General features: G+C 41.3%; 1 protein-coding gene and 1 long non-coding RNA gene across 2 annotated transcripts in view; one reads left to right on the top strand and one right to left on the bottom strand.

Annotated features, from left to right (window-relative positions):
- The window catches only part of LOC135222698 (uncharacterized), a 28,900-nt gene extending 19,063 nt beyond the window's left edge, over positions 1-9,837 (bottom strand). Inside the window, exons 1-2 of the long non-coding RNA XR_010316311.1 lie at positions 9,441-9,837; positions 8,831-8,912 (exon numbers count right to left, since the gene is read on the bottom strand). This is a non-coding gene — a long non-coding RNA (uncharacterized LOC135222698). The remainder of the gene's footprint in view (positions 1-8,830; positions 8,913-9,440) is intronic.
- The window catches only part of LOC135222695 (serine/threonine-protein kinase SMG1-like), a gene marked incomplete at its 5' end in the record, with an annotated part of 271,434 nt that overhangs the window by 81,784 nt on the left and 172,896 nt on the right, over positions 1-16,754 (top strand). Inside the window, 6 exon segments of the mRNA XM_064260879.1 lie at positions 5,382-5,480; positions 8,028-8,212; positions 8,782-8,947; positions 11,146-11,299; positions 12,144-12,263; positions 12,915-13,050. Coding sequence (XP_064116949.1) covers positions 5,382-5,480; positions 8,028-8,212; positions 8,782-8,947; positions 11,146-11,299; positions 12,144-12,263; positions 12,915-13,050 — 860 coding nt within the window.

Raw genomic sequence — 16,754 nt, 5'->3', positions numbered from 1 at the left:
ACATCCGTTCCGCTGCCAAATACGACAGCACGGACGTGACGCTCGGCAGGATGCTCGGCTGGACGCTTGGCTGGACGCACAACGTAATGCTTCTTCAGACATTCGCCGAGAATCAGAGAATAGTAATGGATCTCAGGAAGGAGACTTTTAGGAAGAAACAATGAACAATCTTCTACAGTGTCTTCAGATTACTCCCTGTTTAAGTGAAACGGGAAACGCAGCCTTATTAGGGAAGGAAAAACATGCTCGGTGAGGGAATGAATGAATTGCAGGGGACCATTTCCTCGCTGGAGAAGTTTGTTTTCCCTGAATAGACTGAAATTCACACACCTCCTCAGTTTTTTCCTGCAGAAAAACTGGAATAGCATAGATGATCTAGAAATGATTCTGAACATCTCTCATAGTCAAGATTCGTCTAAAGGTGATGTCATGGCTCATAATCTCATAGAATTCGAATCTTGAAAGATTACTTTTGTCTTCAGAGACGTCCTCCCCGCGCAGGAGTTGGAACTCTCGGAGGGTCTCGCTCCCTCTGAGGAGAACGAAGACGCTATATGCCGCCAGGCGGACCGTCGTCTTTGGTTTCCTCGGAGGGGGACTCTTCTCGTCCGTTAGCTCCTTCTGCTTTGCGGTCGTCTCCTGGGCAATTGGAAGACTTTTATGCAGTAAAAGAGAGCTAAGATGTATGATGTATGGTCTCAGGGAGGGGGACGCTTCACGTCCTCTCTCTTTTCTGCTGTGTTGCGATCTTCACCGGAGAGGACGTCTTCCGATGAGTATGCTTTTGAGCGCTTCGGTCGCTCCAAAGATATATCCTTGGCGGTCCATGTGAGAAGGTTGAGGGCTTCCCCTCGCCCATCGTCTTCGCAAAGGATCAGCCTTTTGCCTGAGAAGGAATGTTGTCCATCGAAAAGGATGATTGTGTCTTTGCAACAACAACTTGTTTCGTTGATTGCAGTGAGAAAGCAAGCCACACTCGCAAGAGGAAGGATGATAGGCTGCCAATCAAGAGTCCAGGCAGTCCCTTCTCCTTCTCCTCGTTCCGCTCTTTCGCCAGTTGCCTTGCTCTCTAGATTTCATGCAGCTCTCCAGAGGTTGTCTATTGAGCACGGTTACCATCTTCCCGAACGTGTGTCAGTTGAGAGGAAGAAGAGGTCTTGGTTCGATGGCTTCGAGCCTCTTTTGAAGAATAGTTTCAGCCTGCGGCCCCTCAGTCTCCTCCTTCGCAATTGTTATCTTCGAAGGACAACTGGCTCATTCATGCCTCCACTCAAACGCGGTGTCTGAAGGATTTTCAAACAACTTAATCGTTGGTGAAGTGCCTGGGACTACTGGTAAATTTCGAAAAGTCACATCTGATCCCAACCCAATCCATTGTGTATCTGGGGATTCAGATGAATTCAGTGGCTTTTCGAGCTTTTCCGTCCCAGGGATGTCAGCAGCAAGGCTTAGACAAAGTGTCAGCCTTCCTAAGGAAAGATTCGTGCTCGGTGAGGGAATGGATGAGTCTAACTGGAGACCATTTCCTCGCTGGAGAAGTTTGTTTCCTTGGGGAGACTGCACCTCAGACCGTTACAGTTTTTTCTCAAGTGCAATTGGAAAGAAAACAAGAATCTACACATGATCTTGGAAATTTCAGGAGAGGTAAAACATCACTTGAAATGTTGGCTAGATCCAGTGTAGCTGTCGGAGGGCGTCTCTCTCAAGCTTCAGAGCCCCGACCTAGTGTTGTTCTCCGACGCGTCCACCACGGGATGGGGAGCATCATTAGGGGGAAAGAAGAGTGGCAGGCATGGAGAGGGGGACAGGTGTCCTGGCAACATAAACCTAAAGGAAATGGCAGCCATCTTTTTAGCTCTCCAGTTTTTCCAAGAAAAAGTCTCTCATCGAATAGTCCAAGTCAACTCAGACAACACCACAGCTCTGGCGTACTTGAAGAAGTAAGGAGGAACACAGTCTCAGTCCCTTTTTTTGCTCTGGCAAAGGAGATCTTGCTGTGGGCAAGGGCAACTGGACGTCATGATCCTTACGAAGTTTGTAGCAGGAGTAGAGAACATCTGGGCAGATCTCCTCAGCAGACGAGGTCAACAACTTCTGCCAACCGAGTAGACTCTGCATCAGGAGGTATGCCAAGAGCTGTGGGGGTTATGGGGTGACGTCCGCTCGTGGATATCTTTGCGACATCCAGAACGAAGAGGCTTCCACTGTACTGTCCCCAGTACTTGACCCAGCTGCAGTGACGATAGACAACTTTTCTGGGACTGGACGGGGATGGACCTGTACGCCTTTCCCCGTTCAAGATCTTAGGGGAAGTCATGAGAAAGTTTGCGGTGTCGGAAGGGACGAGAATGACTTTGTTCGCCCCGTTCGGCCTGCTGAGAGAGTGGTTCACAGAGGTCATGGCCTTCGTAGTAGACTTCCCGAGGACGCTTCCAGTAAGGACAGATCTACTCAGACAGCCCCACTTCGAGAGGTACCACAGAAGCCTCTTCGCTCTGAGTCTGACTGCATTCAGACTATCCAAAAAGTTGGCCAGAGCGAGAGGCTTTTATACGTCAATGGCGAAAGCTATCGCCAGTGCAAGAAGAGCGTTTTCCAACGCAGTGTACCAATCGAAGTGGACAGTCTTCAGGAGTTGGTGCAAGAAGACGAACATTTTCCCTCCACCACGACCTCTGTGAGCCAGATTGCTGACTTCCTTTTCTGAGAAGGGATCTAAAACTTGCAGTCTCTACAATCAAGGGTTATAAGAGTGTGCTTTTAGTTGTCTTTAGGCACAGAGGCCTGGACTTGGCGGACAACAGAGACCTTCACGATCTCTTGAGATCTTTCGAAACGATGAAGGTTCAACAACCCAAGTTGCCGTCTTGGAACTTGGATGTAGTTCTGAAGTTCCTCATGTCCAGTCCATTCGAACCTATGCATGAAGTGCGAGCTTTTATGAATTCTTCTTGGTTCCATAACAATATGTCATAAAGGACATATGAGCTGTCACTACGGGAGATGCAATTCTGTGTTGACCTCCCATTACACGAAGGATGTCAATTTAACCTACAAGAGATCCTTTTCTCTTGGTTATTCGTGTCTGCGGATACATTGCTGGGATAGGGAGCCGACACTGATCCTTAACTAGTGAGTTAATTTTTAGTTAACTTAGTGATTTTTATTGGGGTTTTTGAAAGGAGTTTGGGGATAACTCTTTTCAAATTAAGCGCTAACCCTCGTGTTAGGATCAGGTGATCGGGATCAGTGTTGTGCTCCTTAATTATGCTAATAGCATAGGTATATGGTCATATGAGTGGATTAGCACCCATTTACAAATGCCAGTTGGGCTCTGCCGAGTAAGTGGATAAAGACCCCATCGGCAGACCCACAAGAACTCTTACCCATAGGTCACATCTCGCTGAGGCTCTTGAGACGAAGCAGACTCCTAAGCATAGCTAGGAAGTCAACCCTCCGTCTGAAAAGATAGGAACCAAGGTTTATAAGAGGTCCTTCTGATAACTTGTGGTGTTCGGTCAGGAAGCCAAGGTTACCAATGTCAAAGAATGCTTTGGCTTTTCTTGAGGGGCACCATCAAGGAAGTGCATTCATCCTGTCAAGACAGTGATATGAAAGTTTTGAAGGTGAATGCGCATGGACTGAGGGCTATTTCTACGTCGGTAGCCTTCCAAAAGAACATGGCACTCAATGACATCTTGAATGCCACATTTTGGCGTAGTAATTCAGTGTTTGCCTCTCACTACCTTCGGGAGGTGAGGATTACATACGAGAACTGCTACTCTTTGGGCCCATATGTCGCAGCAGACACTATATTGGGGGACGGAGAGAGGTAGCACTCTTCCTATCATTTAGAAAATAATATGTTAGTTTGGACTTTTTAATTTTATTTCTTTTTATTTTTGTTTTGTTTTTATTTATGTTTATGTAGGTGTTTAGTTTTTTGTGGTCTTGGGTAGGCCGCCTTAGGCGGACTTCCCTCCATTAGCCTTGGTTATACGAAGTTTAACCAGATAGGCTAGGTCAGGTGGTAATTGTTTTTTGCTTCGCCCTCATAATAGGGTAAAATGTTTTTGTCACAGTGTGGTCCACGCCCCCGTTGACAAATCATCTGGAGCGCACCAGCTACATAGGTCACGTCCTTGCTGGCACCTCCAGTGAAGCATTAACAGCATTCGGTGTCTAAACAACACCTATATGATCTGTCACATTGTGGTCACGCTCCCCGTGACAGTTCATTAGAGCGCACCAGCTACACAGGTCACGTCCTTGCTGGCACCTCTAGGAATGCAGTACCGAAATTGGAGGTCTATAATATAGGATCTAGTTGGCATTGTGGTCACGCGCTTGACAGATCCTCTAGAACTCAACAGCTTCACAGGTCACTACCTAGCTGGAGTCTCTAGTAAAGCAGAAGCAGACTTGGGTGACGGTACTCACGAAGTCAGCTATGCTAATAGTTAAGGAACCAAAATATCAATCATATATATGAAATTGTTTCCCAAAATCGAATCTGTCTCCCCCTTCCTCCAAAGGTGGGATTCAGCTATATATATATCTGGCAGGTAAGATTCATGAACAAAATGATATTATGATACAATAAAGTTTGTTCATACTTACCTGGCAGATATATATAATCAAAGTGCCCACCCACCTCCCCTCAGGAGACAGTGGCACTAGAAAAATCTGACAGAAAATGGGAATGGTTCCTTACGCCCGCCTCCCAGCGGCGGGAATGGGTACTACCACCTGGCCGACCACTGCGTGTGCCGGGAGTTTTGAAATTCTGTTGGACTTCGGAGAATACAGCTATATATATATCTGCCAGGTAAGTATGAACAAACTTTATTGTATCATAACAATATCATATTAAATATGAAAGCTACATTTACCTATAATTGGAAAAATTGTAATTGACAAGCATATATGTTTATATAGAGAAGGTGCTAAGTAACAAAATATTCCCCAGAAAATTGGTACAGTATAAAGTGTTTTAAAAGGCCTCAGTCTTTACCCCAGTAAAAATTCACTGTAATTGAATACTGTTTACAAATAGAAAAAGGTAATTTTAAGCAAAACCAGGGATAGTGGTGAATTATAACTCCTGAAGTAAGGAGAAGCCGGTTAATATTTAAAGTTTCATTTCTTCCTGTTTTAATGCTGGAAAAGGATATGACATTTAGTGGCTGGAAGTTTAATAATGTGATTTTTGGCCCTCATTTCATGCTTCTTTTTTTTGATGCCATAATTTAAAATTTATTATATACCAAGTTTTAATGCTTGAAAAGGATACAACTTAGTATTTGAATTAAAACCTTTTTTATGAAGTTTAGTTGCATGATTTTGGGCATTTTAGTTGATTGTTTTACATTTCATTTCAGATATACCTATCTATTCAAGGGATTAGAGGATTTACATCTAGATGAACGTATCATGCAGTTCCTTGAAATCGTCAACACTATGTTGGCTAAAAACCAGAGGTAAGTTTATAATGCAACTTTTCTGTTATTAGTCTTACATTATAGCTTCTCCTTCTGCATTTTGCAGCACATTATATTTTGGAAACTGGTTATTTTATATAGGAGTGTATAAAGTGACATATATAAAGGACTATAGATAAGAGAAACTGAAATGAAGAATTGTCATGGGGATTGAAAAGAGAATAACTTGTTTTACTTTGTAAAGAATTTGATGTGTTCTGTGTGATTGAATGACTCATCATTTCTCTCTCTCTCCTTTTTTTATTTTGGCATAATCCAGTGAGTACATAGAACTGTGAATATGGAAAATGCTTTTATGAAATACAATGCTTTTACAATAAATCATTTCTGTATAAACTCATTGATATTGAGAAATGAAACTCCTCTGTGCATGTGCCAGAAGACTCCATCTTGCTGCAAACTGTCATTATTAATTCATGTGTGCACTTGTTAATCTGAAGAATGAAGGGAAGGGGGAAGGCACTGGAAATTATGGTAAGTGATTCTATATAAAAATGCACTTTCGTACCAAATATTAAATATTATTACAGTACCAATGATCATATGTGAATCACAGATGAGTTCTTAAAGAGGAAGGTAGTTGTAGCTTTGGGAAGTTCAGTTTCCCTAAGGCTGATGGAGCCAGCAAACACCCTTGAAGTCATTGGTGCTTCCATAATTAATGGGTGTGTAATGGAAGAAACACCCAGTAAAGTATATTCACAAAGCATGAGGTGTAAAACCTTTTACCTCAGGATATGCATGTCTGTTTGTGTACCAAATTTTGAAAGATGAAGTCATGAAGAAGAAGATGAATGGCACGGTTCCATCCAAACTGGAATTAAGTGATTAAATTACCCGTCATATAAACATAAGGTATTTATGAGCAATTTCACATAAGTAAACTCTAGCAAGCATTCTGACTGTCAAGTGGCTGCTTTAAGTATGGCAGAGAACTGCATATACTTAAAAGCCAGGGAAGAGGGTTCAGACCTTATGATTCCTAATCCAGAGCAGGGGATGATTTTGATGATGTGTGTGAAGGAACAGACATGAATTAAAAATTTGTCATTTGCTCATATGCGGAGTAAACCTTCGGTCTTAACAATAGGTTATTTTCCAAGCACTAGCTGGTAACCAGTTAAAAACAATCAAAGGTTGTAAGCAAGGAATCTGTGAGATCTGGCAACTTTTGCGCATACGAGGTGATAGCTGGTTAGAGACTGTGCACTCACTCCGTGACGTGCCCAGTCTTTCCTTAACTGCCTTGAAGAATAAATGCTATCGCTTTTGCTTTTGATTTTATTAAAAATTTGTCTTGTTTAAAGGATTCTGTTCATTGGAAATCAGGCTTCTCTCAAAGACTTGGAAGATTGTCCTCTGCAGAAAATAGAAGCCAGACACTGATAGGAAAGAAAGCAAAGATTGAGCCATCCTTGCCAAAGATTAAGTTTTGGCTAGTGTGAGACACTTTGCTCAAAAGGCCATAGAGCTCACTGACGTGCTTAGAGGAGGCAAAGGCAATCAGTAGTCTTTTGAGTTAAATCCATAAGCTAGCTGTCTCTTAGGGGTTGTAGGCTACACATCACCAAGGAAAGTCCTGATTTTGGAGCTTATTGAGATGTACATGGACAGAGTTGCCAAAGTGATGAAAGAGATTTGCAATGCTCCCATTATTTTTGAAGTTCAAATCATAGTAAGGGAAGACTGAAGATAAAATAGAGCAGTAATCTCTAGTAGCAAAGAGAGAGCTTTTTAATCTTCTTCAGTCACAAGAAGTCAGCATCATGAGAACAGATGTCTCAAGGGCAAAGGTAGATGTTCTGCAGGCTGATAGCTTCTGCAGCAACCTCTCAGAAAGGTGGTTGATAATTACCACACATGAAGCTGTAGCAATTCTGGGTGACTGAAACAAGTGAAAGTGGGGCTGCTTTAAAAGAAACTTCAAATTGGGAAGAGAATAGCGATAATCTTTGATGAGCCATGGAGAGTTTTGGAACCATTCCAGCTGCTATCTAAAGGGAGTACTAATGAGTGTCATCCGGGTGTGTACCGACATTCGACACTTCACTAGGACCGGTCTTAGTAGTCTGAACAAAAAAACACGTATTGAACCTGTCCCAACTTGAGCATATTATGTACTGCCCATAAAAAACTATTACTAATAAGTGCATATGCCCTTCACTACTGTGCAAAGTGGAGACAGAGGCACTTAAGAAAGAACATACAAGATATTTTGAAAAGATATAAGTATAGATTAATGAGATTCATGGGCAGAACGTAGTGAGAAAAACATGAAAAGACCATAGACAGAAATCAAACCGTGATGGAATTCAGACAGAAAGTGCACAAGGCAGGAGAAAATCTGATGTAAGAATGTTTTTGATGAATGATGATGATTTCCCATCAAAAGATCTTATTAATTAAGTGGTTAGGGGGGTCAGGAAAGAAATATTCATAAGATTCAGGGTTAAGTGGTTTGTTTTTTAAAATGATATAAGTTGAATGTGGAAAAAAATTTAATGACTTTTCTTTTTTTTTTTTCAGAGGGAAAGATTGTATTTACAGAGCCCGATATTATTCTGTTGTGCCTCTTGGTCCTCGATCGGGGCTTATTCAGTGGGTTGGCAATGCAACTCCATTGTTTGGTTTATACAAACGATGGCAGCAAAGGGAAGCACATGCTATGCTGCTAAAAACACATTCATCTGCAGTGACTATTCATCCCCAAGGTTAGTAAACTTACAGAGGAGTAATCTACCTCCTTGAATAGATACTGTATTATTAGAAATTACCAACTAGATTTGTGTTAATCTTTGTTGTTGTTATATAGAATTCTGTTGATTGAAATTAAATTGTCATGATACTATAATTTTTCAATCTTTTAGTAAAGAGTTTGTTTTAATTTCACTCCTTTTCAAACTATGATGTAAGTTTATTGTAAATTTTTACCTCCGTAGGGTTCACTGTAGGGATTACTTAAGGTTCTCAACTCCTAGCTGCAAACCCTTCTATTCCTTTTACTCTACCTCTGTTCATATTCTCTTACTTCCATCCTACTTTCAGCCTTCTCCTATGTATTATCTTATTCCATCTTACTTTCAGCCTTTCTCCTAACAATTTTTTAATAGTGCAACTGCAAGGTTTTCCTCCTGTTATGCCTTTCAAATCTTTTCAGTTTCAGCACTGAATGACCTCATAGGTCACAGTGCATGGCGTAACCTTTGGCCTAAATTCTATGTTCTGTTTTGTTCTGTAAATTTTTACATTGTAATGTAACTCACATATTTTCTTGTTGTAGCTCCACCCCAAGTACCCCGTCCATCAGAACTGTATTACAGTAAACTTACCCCACGGTTAAGAGAGGCAGGTGTCAGCATTGATAATCGAAAGGAGTGGCCTCTTGCCGTTTTACGTGATGTTCTGAAGGACCTGATTAAGGAAACACCATCTAATTTGTTAGCAAGGTGAGCATTATGCATATGGGTTACTTTGTGATTGATCACCACTCTTGATTAATCCTCATAAATGAGAGAGTTTGATATACCATAGAAGACTTGACAGCAGTATGTATACAGTGGACCCCCCGTATTCGCGTTCTCGAGATTCACAGACATATATTTACGGAAAATTCGTGTTTTTGCGGTGTTTTTCTATGAGAAATATCCACAAATTACTGTATTTTCATATCATTTTCATGATTAAATGCACTTTTTGTGATAGAACTACTAAAAAAACAAGGTATAAGCCTTTTTTAGTGAGTTTTTTCGTGAGTTTGAATTAACAAAATAGCCAGTTCTTAGCATTTTTATAGGAGTTCTAAGGATTCACGGATTCTAGCTATTCGTGGAGGGGTCTGGAACACATCCCTGCAAATAGTGGGGTCCACTGTATGTGTTTCTTTAACCAAGGGTAATCCATTTCTAGTGTAAGGGTAGAAGGCTACAAACTCATATATACCTGTAACTGTTGAGTCAAGGATGAGCCTCTTGTGCAGTAAACTAACATGACATTAGCTACTTTATGTTCTGACAAAGAAGGCATGTCTGTAATGCATCACCACACCTTGTGCAAAGTGCTATTCATTTAAATCTTATACACTCTCACTTCTGAAGAAAAAGACTCTCTGCCTCCAGTAGTCTTTAACTTTATCCACCCAGCACATTGTAGGCCAACCTTTCTTTCTTCCTACCAATACTTTTGAATAGCATACATTTCTCAGACCTGTTGTCCTTCAGTCTCCACTTGACCAGTTCACCTGAATAATCACAGCGATTTTTTTCACATTTACTAAGCTTTTCTTATCTCTTATTCACAGTATGCATTTCTAAGCTTTTCACTGAGTCATACTCTTCAGATAACATGTGAACTGTTCATCTTATCAGCTTCAACTTGTCTTTCATTCACATTTAACATCAACACTTCACTTTCATAAATGAAAGGTAGTCCAACACTCCACTCACCTCAAGATTGGGTTCTGTCTCATCTCTTCCAGTCTTTAGCAGGCCATTAATCATTCATCTATTCTGTAGTAAATCTCCCTCTATCCTACCACAACCAATGAAATTTAATCTCAAATACCAGTGCAAATCAAGTGCTATCATTATTCATCCATCTTCCCGGTTGCCATGTATTTCATAACTTAGCTCTTATTCATTTAACTTTCAGCTTGCTTATTTTAATAATACTTTAAATTCCTTCGCTAGACAGCATTTTCTCTTCACCATCCCCCAATCAACACTATATCTCCTGCAAACATCAATCACTGTACTGCATTCACAACTTACCTTACACCATAACTTTGCATCTAGTGTATCTATCGACTTTTTTTTCTCACATCACTCCATTCATAAAGACAGTAAACAGCCATGGATTTGACTTTTACACCAAACCAGTCATACTCGCGTCAAAATATACTACATTTTCATTTTATTCCAACAACTTGGCCTACCTTTTATGTCCTCAACGTATGTCATAACCAGTCATTTGCAAACCAATTGCACAACTATTTCAGATTATAAATTTAATTCACACAACCTCTGCCTTATTTAATCCCACACTACCCTTCCCATATCAAGCCATCTGTTATTGTCACACTTTTTCAAAACATATAGTACTCTATATTGTACATTACTAAATTTATCTAGTAATTATGTCACCATAAATTTTACTGGCCTTCATTACCTGTATTTTATAGAAAGGAATATTAACCCCCTTATCAATTCCTTTAGAGCCTTTCTGTCATCAGAGATTTTTTAATCCCATCAGTCCCTGGTGCCTTTCCATTCTTTCACCTCTCAAGCATTTTCTAATATATAATAACCCCCTCCACTCATCTATTTTTCATGTTCAACAGCTTTTTAAAAGAATCACTCTAAAAAGAACTCAATTGTCTTCAGACACCACCTGTCCTTTTGCATCTTTGTCATTATATGAAGTGACTGATAGTGTGAAGTTTTTCACAATTTTCCTAGGAAGAGATAAAACAATTTAAGCTCATTTTATTAAAACTTACTATCTTTATTTGACCTAAATTGTGAATAAGGTACTTGGTGGGATATTTATATATTTGTTAGGACTGTGGTAGAGGCATTGTACATTTAAGTCTTCATACATTTTTATTAGAGTGCAGTTGGTAATTTGGATAATCTTATGTTGTTTACAGAGAGCTCTGGATGTGTAGTGTAAGTGCAGGAGACTGGTGGCGCCTTACTCAGAATTACTCCATATCAACTGCTGTGATGTCCATCATAGGCTATATCATTGGTCTTGGTGACAGACATCTTGATAATGTCCTTGTAAATTTAACATCTGGGGAGGTAAGATTATTTAATGTGTAGCCTTTAATATCAGAATATTTTTCTTTTACTCTCTTTTGAAAATAAAGATGAAGTGTAGTAAGCCCCTTCAACTAAAGAACAAATGGGTTGGCACCATTTTGAGATACAGCAGTAGGTTTTTTAAGTTATCTTGTCAAGTGGTAATCACAAGAAATATGTATGTACAATCCGGTGTTGTTCCCAAACCTAAGCATGATTAAATACGTTTTGCATAACATCAGTTAATAAATGTTAATAAATTTAGTTGAAACGTCTACACAGTCACATGAATTATTAAAAGTAATAATATATTACTAGTTGTGTATCATAAATTATTTAAAATGTTTATTGAGTTTACACAAACCATACATTTACAGTGCACTTGCATCACCAACCAGCTAATCCATCCTTGTTGAATTTCTTTTTCACCTGCAGTACACTAAGTTTCTTCCAATACTTAATGTAAGAAATTCTATCAAGTATAAGTAAAGGGAAAAATTTTTTGAGGTAAAAGAATAGTTTAGCATGCTTAGCTAAACTGTTTTAGTAACATCAGTCAAAGAGAGTCTTGTAAACTTATGTAGACATGTAATAGAGAATGAGCAGAGAAACAAGAGGGGGAAAATGGAGCAAGAATAATAATATATCACAAAATGTCACAGTAAGTATCAAGCACACAAGTAAAAAAGCAAAAAGGTCATAAATGCATGCCTTCATGACTAGAGCCAGGTAGGTTATGGTTAAGTCCTTTTATGAGTAAGCACAGGTAAAAGAAAGCATATTTAGAAGTAGATTTTATTGACATAGTTTGTTTTGTTCTACAAGAGATCTTTTTCATTGTCAGGTTGTTCACATTGACTACAATGTTTGCTTTGAAAAAGGCAAAAATTTAAGGGTTCCAGAGAGAGTGCCTTATCGTATGACTCACAACATTGAAGCAGCCCTTGGAGTAACTGGAACAGAGGTAAGGGCAGAAAATGTTTTATGGAAGAAACTTTCAACATTTATTTTCAATAGTACTAAATAAGTGTGGAGAACTATGAAATGAAAGTAAATGATGTAGTATTTGCTAATACTGAAACAAGGAAAGGATGTAGTGAGCCTGTACTTATGGATAAGGGCAAGAGATAAGATATTTATTGTTGTGTGAAAGTAGTCTACTACATTCATGTTGTTTAATTATCAAGTATGCAACTATACAACAAAATGACGTTATGTTTATACAATATTTTATTAGAACTTTTCATATATTGACTTGTATGGTGATACATTCGATTGTTTTTATAAAGTAGATATAAATTGTATAGTTAGGAAATGTTTGAAGTATATATGATTGTATGATATTGTTTGGTTGTTTATTTCATAACATTCTGAGTTGTTACATATGAGATTTGAGGATTTGAGTACCTTTTGTCTTATAAGTCTAATAAATCTTGAAAATCAAACTAGTGATAAAGACTGTCAAATTATGAAGTGTTAAATGCCACAATGCCCAAAGCTTAAAATTTCAATATCTCCCTTTTGTATTTCAAACATTGTTTTGTAGAACCCAGTTTTCTTTGCAGCAATTAAATTATGTATTGAAATTGAAAGTGAAATTTGATTTTTGCTCCAGGGTGTCTTCAGGAGTGCTTGTGAACAGGTCCTGCGAGCTATGAGAAGAGGCCGGGAGACATTGCTAACATTGCTTGAGGCATTCATTTATGATCCTTTGGTTGACTGGACTCCAGACAGTGAATCTGGCTATGCAGGCAAGTAAAATATTTAAAGATATGAGTTTGTATATTATAGGTCAGGAGCTGCAGTTAAAATGACTTTTTTTTATATTGACTCATTTTTAAATGATAGGGCCAAGAAAAAATTAGTTTTATGTGCCATTGATAATTTTTCATTTATTCTATATGATTGTAGTCCTTCAGATTTTGCAATTTCTTTACAGTACCCACTGTCTGTCCATCCACATATTTTGTATTTTTTCTCAGTAATTTTCAATGCTTTATGGCATTGAGCTCAGCTTTGTTTGGATTCTGTCTCAAGTCAAATTTTGACATAGACCCAAGGGCACTTGGTCAAGTTCAGACATACATGTTTATGTATTTCTTCACAACCCTTCTTGCATTCATGGTATCAAGTTCAATTTTTACCATAAAAATGCTCAGTTGAGGGTACAAGCCAGAAATTTGGCTGAAGTATTCATTTTATATCATATTTTAAAGACAAAAGAGCTGACCACTTGAAATTCCAATATGGCCACCAGGTAATCCCCGAATATGGAACATATGCCAATATATTGTTGTTCTATGTCTGAATAAATGGGTGAAAATATAGTTGTTTTTTCCATGGCATAACTAAATGCGATTTAAATACAGGTAGGGTTCAAGTTACAATGCTTTGTCTCACGATAATCCGATTTTATGATGTGGTTAGCTGATATGACAATATTTTGAAAATATTTTTACATTTCGTTCACAATGGGTGCAGGCAGCAGCGTACAATCATGGAGCGAGAGAGACCAAATTACAATAGTCTAACTATCCCATCCTCCAGTTATATAAGTTTAAAAACAGCAAAAGAGAATTATGAAAGTGTTGTTTTAACGTTATACTCGTTACATAAATGTGTACAGCCATGAACAATCGAATGAGAAACAACTTTTTTGCTAAGTACGTACAACGGAATTGGTAACAGCAACATCTGTTTGGCTTTTATTTCAAAGATTGTACGATAGTAAACAATCACCGTAGTTATGTTATAAATGATAATTTGTTCCGACACGGCATACAAACCTTCGGTCCTTTTACAATAGGAAGGTACTAGCGGCAGCTGGATAGGTCGTAAGCTTTCGAACAAGGGGTTCGGTAGTTAACTGCTTGTCCGACAGGCGCGCGCGCGCGACTGGGAGGTAAACAAATCACTTTTGCTTTCGGCCTGCTGGCGTGTAGACGTGTATCATCGCTCTCTGCCCGCTTCATCGTCGTTGCTTTCGCATGGTTGTGTTTTTCTTTTTCTATTTATCTAGTGAAACTGAATTGTAAGTACAATCATTTCATATTTATTTCCATTGAATTCAATTGTGAATTAAAGGATCTTGGTTTCTCCACGCCCTCCGATTACCCGAGTGCCGGGACTGAAGGGCGTAAGTGCGGGAATTCATTTTCCCAGAAATGATCCTCGTATTGTGTATGCTCGGTGCCGAGGGCGGGAGAGCGCTCACGCTCCAGAGCTTATATTTTGGTTGAAAACAATGGTGTAGATGAAAAATCGGTAAAGTAATAGTGCCTTTTCATCTTTTTTTGTTTTTTTTGACCTGTATTGACTCGTTGCCGAGCGAATGCGCTCGGCACGAAAACTTATTCTGTATGGAAATGGAATCGCAAGTACAGTATTCTTTTTCATTTTCATATATTTTTTTTTTGATTGTAGCAATACTCATTTTGGATCAGTTTCCGCTCTTACCCGGAAATTGATCCTTTCCCCTTTTTATTTGAATGAAGTGAAATCGCAAGTGCAGTTCTTTTTCATTTTCATATTTTATTGAGATTGCATTATTTACTTGGATCAATGTTTCCGCTATTTCCCGGGAATTGATCCTTCCCCTTTTTCTTTTGTATGAAGTGAAATCGCAAGCGCAGTATTCTTTTTTCATTTTTCATATATATATTTTGATTGCATCAATTCATTATGGATCAAGGTTTCCGTTCATAATCGGGAATGGATCCTTTTACCCTTGCGCTCGGTACCGAGGGCGCAAATGCGCTCGCTCCGAGCCCTTATTTCATGGTGAAGTGAATCGTAATGCAAGATTCTTTTTCATGTTATTCCTTTTATTATTGATTGCATCAATATTTATTTTGGTTCAAGTTCCGCTCAGTCAGGGATTGATCCTTATGCCCGTGCATTCGGTGCCGAGGGCACGATTGCTCTCGGGCTCTTTTATTATTGTTGGGTACATGGGTGCTGTGCGGGGGTGGGGAACGAGAATCCCTCCCCCCCCCGCTCCCCCCCCCAAGCTCCCACAGATGGCCCTTCCCCTTCGGGGGGGAGGTTATCTGGGTTTCTCCCTCCTCGCCCGATCCGTCGAGCGCGGGGGAGGGCGCTCGGTGCCCGATGTACAATTGTATTCGGGGTCTTCCGCTCGTTCGGTGTGGGGCTCACTCCCCCGCGCGAGGGGACTTCCCCCCCACTAATCACTACTACTGTTATTTCCGCAGGTGCTATTGCCACGAGGGTGGACCTTGGTGAGGTATGGGCGTCCGTCGATTTGCAGGGCGTGCCTAGTGTCCAGGGGCGGCGGTTCTATGTCTGGGCCTGCTGCGGTCACCCATGGAGTGGTGACCACGACAACGATATCGACTCCAGGTGACGACGTCCCTCCTCACCTGGTGTACTCGCCTCACGTGGTAACAGTCTTGCCTACAGCCGCTGTGAAGTGCCGTTCGCCGTACCGAGAGGGGGGCGTGCCGCCGCCGCTCGTGGTTGCCGCGCTGCCGCGACCACACTTCCGCTGCCCTAGAGCTCGCCCCTGGACCTGCCGCCGGTACCAGGATGTTGCTGGCTGCTGCTTCACTCCTGTGTTTTCCGGTGCTGCCTGCCGTACCTGCCGATTCTGTGCTGACTGTCCATGCAGTTGCTGCGCTGGCTGTCCCTGCCGTTGCTGCGCTGGCTGTCCCTGCCGATGCTGTGCTGGCTGTGCCTGCTGTTCCTGAGATGCCCATACCTGCTGACGTCGTCCCTGTTCGTGGTGGTACTACCCCAGACTTTGGTCTGTCTGTACAGGTGCGTCCGGGCCCTGTGGCTTCGGCTACAGCAGCCCCGGCTCCGCCCTGGATAGCAGATCTTACGTCTGTCCTGAGGAAGCTGACGAAGAAGAGGAGGAAGGTGTCGTCGTCGTCGTCTTCATCTTCTTCATCGTCGTCAGCTGCCGCCTCTTCCCCTTCGACTTCTAAGGCTTCACGCCGAGGAAGAAGAAGGTTGCCTCCTCCCTCCTAAGAAGTCTCCCTCGGGAGCTTCTCGGGACCCGTCTCACCTCGGTGGGACGGGAGGGTTCCTTCCGCTGGTCCTCCTGCTCCTTCGGAGCGGGGCCCGTCTCTTCTTCCGCAAGGAAGAAGACTACAGGGACCAGAGGGGTACCGGCTAACACCGGTACTTCCTCGCCTGGTGTCAGTGGTTCTGCCACTGCATCAGGGTCCGTCTCGGCCTCTCGTTCGTGGGAGGTACCGAGTGTACGGTCGCCTACCAGCGACTGTGCAGCCAGGAACCAGACCTCTGAGTCCGCTCAGCGTCAGGTTCACGGCACGGGGCGGAAGACTGGTGACAGCCGCTCACGCGACTCTCACCAGACCAGCTCTCGCGGCGACCAGCTGGCTACCCGGGGACGTGACGGTCCACGACCGGCCACGGGCTGAGGCTGGGAAGAGGTCCCCCCGTTCGCCGGTGCCAGCCACGGCTGGAACCA

The sequence above is a fragment of the Macrobrachium nipponense genome, chromosome 8 (assembly GCF_015104395.2).
Source record: "Macrobrachium nipponense isolate FS-2020 chromosome 8, ASM1510439v2, whole genome shotgun sequence".
NCBI classification, from domain to species: domain Eukaryota; kingdom Metazoa; phylum Arthropoda; class Malacostraca; order Decapoda; family Palaemonidae; genus Macrobrachium; species Macrobrachium nipponense.
This window is presented reverse-complemented; position numbering and strand designations above follow the sequence as displayed.